Consider the following 7,506-nt stretch of genomic DNA (forward strand, 5'->3'; position numbering starts at 1 on the left):
TAGATAGATAGATAGATATATAGATGGATAGATAGATAGAGAGAGAGATAGATATCTAGATAGATAGCTAGATATATAGATGGATAGATAGAGAGATAGATAGATAGATAGATAGATAGATAGATAGATAGATAGATAGATAGATAGATAGATAGATAGATAGATAGATAGATAGATGGATAGATAGATAGAGAGAGAGATAGATATCTAGATAGATAGCTAGATAGATAGATAGATATATAGATGGATAGATAGAGAGATAGATAGATAGATAGATAGATAGATAGATAGATAGATAGATAGATATATAGATAGATAGGTAGATGGATAGGTATATTGATATATGTATATATGCACAGACTTTATGCGCTACAGCTTGTGCATGCCATGATGTTCCATGTTTGTGCATGCATGTATGCACGTGCATGTGTCGGCGCATATACATATGAGTCCTGCTATGCAGTAGAGAGTGGGAATTAGCTTAATGCAATCTTGTCAGCTCATACCGATACATTATTATATATTGATGAGTACGCGCGCGCGCATATACAATTTTTATTGATTCTATGGCGTTTTCAGCCATTCACTGTCGTAAAATAAGTTATACACTGAGCTGGGGGACTAGTCTACAGAGGGTGCTGGTTGCACGTACCGAGTATCTCACACATGAGTGGGTAGACGTTGACGTTGGCAAATGGTTCGCTGATCAGACCCTTCTGGAACGCCGGGCCGCGCGCGACAAAGAACGGATGCATGGACAGCAGACGATTGTCGTAACCATGGTCACCTGTCAACAACATTTGACAAACATGCTTTAGTGGAAGAGGCTTGCACATCAGGCAGGTAGAAAGACACGGTTCAAACGACTTTTCACGAGAAAGCAAGTGTTGCCATAGTATTAATGAAATGTTGGTGCACTACTTCAAGTTGAAGGGCTACCAAGGAAAACATTTCCTTCAAAGGAAGGGCACCGAGGCAACTCATTTCTTAAATTGACTACGTCACACATTTTCTATGGTGTATATTTGTAACATTTTTGTTGCAATTTTTTTACATGAAAAGTAAGTACTAATGGCACTACAATGTATCCTCAAATTCTTAGCTGATAAGATTGTTTGTCAACTAGTTAAGAACGCAAAAAATCTGGCCGATTTGATACATTTATCACGACATTAAATGCTTGCTATGGGCTATGTATGAGTCACGAGTGTTTGTTCACATCGAACGCAATAGCAAAATAGGAAGTATAATGCAGCAATTTAACCATAAAAAGAGAACAGAATCACTTACATTTTGTGAAAAAGTGGACATAATTTTTTACTTTTACTATTTACGGTGACGTAATCACTTTAACAAGACGTGTGATGTGATGCAGAGGCTAGAGAGAGAGAGAGACAAACACAACACAGAATGTATAAGGCGTGTAAGAACACACAGGGAAACCAGCTTAGATAAATCACAGTAATTTAATCCCACGTACATTGGCCGGATTTTCGGGGGGCAACTGCTGCAGTCTAGGGAAAACATTTGCCGTGGTAAAAATTGAATGCCAAGATATGAAACTTTCAGCTGGTAACGAGCATAAGGCAGTCACCATCTGAGTAAACGAGCGAACAATACACCTGTTAACGAGTCACCTGTTAACGAACATAGAACGATCACCTAGTAAGTAACAATGAGACAATACGCGTACGTTACCAAACACACAGTGGTCGCCTTGTAGGTAATAATCAAACACATCACACAGTCCTGGACAGTGTATGATTAAAGTGATTACGTCACCGTAAATAGTAAAAATTAAAAAAAACTATTTCCACTTTTTCACAAAATATAAGTAATTCTGTTCACTTTTTATGGTTAAATTGCTGAATTATACTTTTATTTTACTATATTGTTTGATGTGAACATACACTCGTGACGCATACATAGCCCATAGCAAGCAATTAATGTCAGGAACACTAATATCAAATCGTCCAGATTTTTTGGATTTTTAACTAGTTGAGAAACAATCTTATCAGGTAAGAATTTTACGATCCGTTTGGTCCCGTTAGTTCTTACTTTTAATGTAAAAAAATAGCAAATTTTTTTTACAAATTTTACCATCGAAAATTAGTGACGTAGTCAATTTAAGAATAAATTATGATGAAATAAAAGTGCGTGGTCGAAGTGGTTGAGCAAGCGGTGGTCACGACTGGATGGACAAAGGTCAACTGACCTTGCTTGAAGTTTGGCGTGTTGGTGGCGATGGTCCAGTGTTCGTCGGCCATCACCACGATGTCAGCGATGCGCGGGTTGTTGCTGTAGTGGAAGTAGGAGGGAACGTCACGTTTGCGCCACACCGTGATGTGATCCAGCTTACTCAACTGTTCGTAGATGGTATCTTCCTCTCCTGCAGACACAACAGCAGACGAATGAAAGAAGAAAGTGTCAGCTACTGAGACCTTCACGTATCTGGGTCCATGCAGACCAGACATGGGTCTATCAGACCCATTCACAATCCAAATGGAGGCTGAAATTCACCATTTGAAAGCAGATATTTAGTTGCTTTTTACAATTGGGCTGCATATTTTTGACAATGCTCAGTTTCTTCCCCATCAAAACTGTATATTATTCAGTAATTCCACCAACCAGAACGACTGCATCGAATGCAGAATTCACCAAATGTGTTAATTTTTATCACAGAATAAATTATCAAGACACAAGACACAACTACCAATATGCAATCCTATGTGTATAGTTATCTGTGTGGTTGCGTGGGTTTGTGTATGTGCTGCATGCCGTCTCCATGTAGACACGCGTGGGTGTATGTCTGTGTGTGCATTGCCAGGTTCTACCGAGGTATTTCAGAAGACATGTCGTTTATGGATGGATACGGGAGGGCCTGGGAGAGGGTTGAATCGATTGGAGTCAATTACGTGCGTCATAACTACCCCCAATATACACAGGATTAGTTTGGAGACCATTTGTGAAATCACAGTCGTGAGATAAAGGCAGTGATCAATGAGTGATAAATTAAGTCAAAAGGAAATGCCTCTGAAAATTAAGGCATGTCGATAAGGCAATAATGGCATCTCAGGGGATCATCGATATCACAAATTAGCAACTCAGAAGGCATATTGAACCTGACATGTGTTAAATGCATGTGGAGACAGGGTTCGACACTAACCTACGTCTGACCGACCTATTTGGGTAAATGCTTGGTCCGGTCGCATACAACCAGAATGCTAGTAGCCCGACTGGTCGTGATAGAATTGGTCATATATATATTCATTATTGCACTGAAAGGTCACCTCTGGCTAGACTGGTTCACGCCCGCACTGTTTGTCGCAGAGCGTGTACATTGTCTAGCAGAGCGTGAGGCCGGATACCAGTCTACCCTTAGGCAAAAACAATAACGTGGCTTGCTGCCAGCCGCAGTAGACGATCGATAAACCGTGCGCTTGTGTATGCCCGTGGTAGAATACGAATGCTGCACGTGAACTCGGCCCACGCGCGATTTAAAGCGCGGGAAACAGCATCTATGAATTCATACGATGACACACTCTTATCTAAATAAAGTTTTCCATAACAATGGTCTGGGTTCGGGGCTAGTGAAAGTTAGGTCAGGGCTAGTGGCTTTCCTCAGTTACTAGCCCGATGGTCTAGTGAAATAAAAAGTTAATGTCGAACCCTGGAGGAGATCCCTTCAATTAGGAGCGGGTGAAGTAAATATCCCATTGCTTAATCATTGCACTCCTTGCCATCCTCGTTGCTAAGCACACTGCTGCCGTTTGAGGTTGCCATGGAGATGCTGCGCTGTCATCACCGATGCCCCAGCATGGCAAGCACTGCTACTCCCACTGTGAACAGAGACGATAGTTATAGTGTTAACCACTGAGTGGGCAGGTGCGTGTACAGGGGGGGGGGGGTCCAGGGGATCTGGACCCCCCCTCCCCTGCTCGCACAGAAAACGCATCTGAGGGGGTCTAATTTCAAAATTTTTCTGGGTGATGGACCCCCCAGACCCCCCCTTCGCGTGCTCCCAAGTTTGGGTTACGGTCAGACCCCCCCCCCCTGGTACAAATCCTGCACACGCCCCTGCCTGGGATGCTAGTACTGGTAATGTAGTAATTGGTTATTCCTTAACACAGGAGTGAAATAGATTTCTCGCTCGCTCTCTATCTCCTGCATGCTCTCTACTCATCTCAGTCCTCTTATTTTTGTCTGCTTTCTTCATATCTACTTACTCACTCATTCCTCACTCTCTGCAAAAGCTGAGCTGCATTATACTGAATAGTAGCTGCTCGCTTGCGGAGAGCGAAGTCTGATTTTCTCTCTCTCTCTCTCTCTCTCTCTCTCTCTCTCTCGCCATCTCTTGCCCCTTGCCCCTTGCTCACCGAATATTCCTATGATGCCGGCAAACGACTGTGCACTAAGAAAGGAAGCTGCCTACTCCATGATTGGCTTCCTCTTCCGTAGATACTTCACGTTAGCCAGCGAACCGTTGTTTGGTGCCGGCGTGAGTCCTGCAGGAAAGATGTCGTGCACTACATTTTTCGCACGCCAGAACATGTATACAAATAAAGAAACAAATGCACACTCATACACACACACACGCACACGCACACACACACGCACACACACACGCACACGCACACACACACACACACGCACACGCACACACACACACACACACACACATGGCAATTGAATGCTGAACAATTTAAGAAACAACAAATCATACACATGTTAATCAGTTAAGTGCGTTTAAACTTGTCTTCCTTAAAAATTAAAAATTACATACACTGAGCTGGGGGACTAGTCTACAGAGAGCGCTGGTTGCACGTACCGAGTATCTCACACATGAGTGGGTAGACGTTGACGTTGGCAAATGGTTCGCTGATCAGACCCTTCTGGAACGCCGGGCCGCGCGCCACAAAGAACAAATGCATCGAAAGCAGACGACTGTCGTAACCATGGTGACCTGTTGAGTAACGAATGGACAATAGTAACCCGTCATTAAACACTCAGCGGTCAGTTATCGAGTAAAGAATGGGCAGCGCTGGTGATGGATGGAGGGTCAAAAATATACAGCGAGTATCTGCCGATATATCACTAGTACTGTACATCAAAGTACAGGAGGGCTGTGGTCGGTGGAGTGGGTAACTGGAAGAACAGTGCACAGTCACTTACCTTTATCAGATGGCGCGGTGTTGGTGGCGATGGTCCAGTGTTCGTCGGCCATCACCACGATGTCAGCGATGCGCGGGTTGTTGCTGTAGTGGTAGTAGGAGGGAACGTCACGTTTGCGCCACACCGTGATGTGATCCAGCTTACTCAACTGTTCGTAGATGGTATCTTCCTCTCCTGCAGACACAGCAGCAGAAGAGTCAGGTGCTGATTGACAGCTTCATATGTATAGATATGTGTGCGCGCATGCTTGTCAGTGTCATCTCCGAATAGCTTCAAGGTGTGTGTGCGTATGTGTGTGCGTGCGTGCGTGCGTGCGTGCGTGCGTGCGTGCGTGGGTGTGTGTGTCTGTCTGTGTGTGTGCGTGTGTGCGTGTGTGTGCGTGTGCGTACGTGAGTGCATGCGTGAGTGTGGATGTGTCATCATGAAAAAGGAACCCCACCATTGCCCACCCGTTTGACAGTGACCTGCACCACCAGAGAGCGCTACCTGGCATGGGGTAGATAAGCGCGATGGAACCCGGAATCGATTGTCCCCGGTAGGTGGCGCTGTCAATGTAGTCGTTCAGCATTGTGGTGTTTTGCGGATCGACGGACATCATCCCATGATCGCTACAAACACAAGAGCATCACATCACATTCCAGCAGCTACTCGTCAGGGGGCCCCACACACAACAGCCGACGTCATTATTATCAACATCTGCGACCTTCACCAACTGCTCAAAACAAAAACAAAAAACTAAAAACCTAACCAACCCAAATCCGTTATCGTGTGAGTTTAGGTTCGGTATCGTAATGTATGTTACTTAGCTACGTATGCTACGTTTGTACATGTCATGTGTACGTTCATCTAGAGTTGCATGATCCTTACCTCGTGATGATCAAGTTGATTCTATCATAGAGGCCAACATCGCGCAGTCTCTTCACCAGGTAACCGGTCACGTTGTCCATCGCCTCGATCATCGCCTGACCTCTGGTGAGTAGGGACCGTACCGATGTCCCGCGCCGTCCGGTTCGTAGATGTGTAGGAGTCCCAGGTTGATTGGCGCGTCTGCGTCCGTGAACCACGAAACGACCGCGTCGACTCGATCGTGGAACGGACGCACAAATCGTACGGTGCGTGATGGTGCGGCCGCTGACCTTTGACCTTGCTCCCGGAGCCAGGCCACGCGAAGGTGCCACTGCGGCGTGAGCGGCAACCAGGCCCCGCCTCCTTCGCGCGGCCGCATCTCTGAATGGTCACCCAGATCGGCTCGCAGCCAGCGTTCCACCAATGGGAGACATTCATTCCTGTCTCCGCGCTGAAGGTCGCATTAATGTCAGGGTCGTAGAACTCGTTGGCGATGATTCTCTGCGACTCCGTGTATAGCCCTGCAGATAGGGGACGCTACTGCATTGACTTCGAGACTCGACTGTGAGCAGGTCACTAGATGGGCGCCGCACGCAAAACATCAGGTCCAGGAACACCTGGCAACTAATCCAACCGACCGGATTGGACCAGTCTAACTGACCCGGGGAATAGATCTATCCACCTGGAGTGCTTGACAGGCAGGTAGCCAATCGCTGTCGTGAAAGGACGTTCTAAAAGACATGGTTATCCCGTCCATACAGATATGTCAGTTGATTAACGCCCCCTAATCCTACCCCATTATTATGGTCCTGAAAACCTGTAACACATACATGTTCCCAACTCACCCGTCGCAAGCGTGTAGTGGTTTGGATAAGTCTTCGTGGGGAAGGCGGCTTCCATCCATTTGGCTTTCACACCATCTGCAATCAGGGCGTCAACGTTTGGTGTGTCCGTCTTATCCAGGTAGTCATATCAGAACCCGTCGAACGACACGATCAGCAGCAGCGGATGAGTAGAGGAGGAGGCGTCTGCTCCACTCAACGCGCAAACCACGCACCAGCAGACGAGCAAAATCTTACAGAACATATTGCTTGCAACGCTCCATCGTGATCGAGAGCACGATCAAAGGTAATCGAAGGTGATCAATGGTAATCGAAGGTGATAAATGGTAATTGTATGTAATCAATTGTAATCGTAGGTGATCAATGGTAATTGTACGTGATAAATGATAATTGTAGGTGATCAATGGTAATGGTACGTGATCAATGGTAATTGTAGGTGATCAATGATAATTGTACGTGGTCAATTCAATGGTAATCGTAGGTGATCAATGGTAATGGTACGTGATCAATGATAATTGTAGGTGATCAATGATAATTGTACGTGGTCAATTCAATGGTAATCGTAGGTGATCAATGGTAATCGTAGGTGATCAATGGTAATGGTACGTGATCAATGATAATTGTAGGTGATCAATGATAATTGTAC

At 45.4% G+C, this 7,506-nt stretch overlaps 1 protein-coding gene across 1 annotated transcript in view; it reads right to left on the reverse strand.

The window, feature by feature from the left end:
* Window positions 1-7,506, reverse strand: part of LOC106815773 (ectonucleotide pyrophosphatase/phosphodiesterase family member 5-like) — a 16,816-nt gene that overhangs the window by 3,146 nt on the left and 6,164 nt on the right. The window contains 9 exon segments of the mRNA XM_014820280.1: window positions 653-787; window positions 2,216-2,509; window positions 3,760-3,839; window positions 4,433-4,505; window positions 4,829-4,963; window positions 5,173-5,346; window positions 5,659-5,780; window positions 6,040-6,139; window positions 6,142-6,469. Coding sequence (XP_014675766.1) covers window positions 653-787; window positions 2,216-2,509; window positions 3,760-3,839; window positions 4,433-4,505; window positions 4,829-4,963; window positions 5,173-5,346; window positions 5,659-5,780; window positions 6,040-6,139; window positions 6,142-6,469 — 1,441 coding nt within the window.

This window comes from Priapulus caudatus, unplaced genomic scaffold (genome assembly GCF_000485595.1).
Source record: "Priapulus caudatus unplaced genomic scaffold, Priapulus_caudatus-5.0.1 Scaffold1198, whole genome shotgun sequence".
NCBI lineage: Eukaryota > Metazoa > Priapulida > Priapulimorpha > Priapulimorphida > Priapulidae > Priapulus > Priapulus caudatus.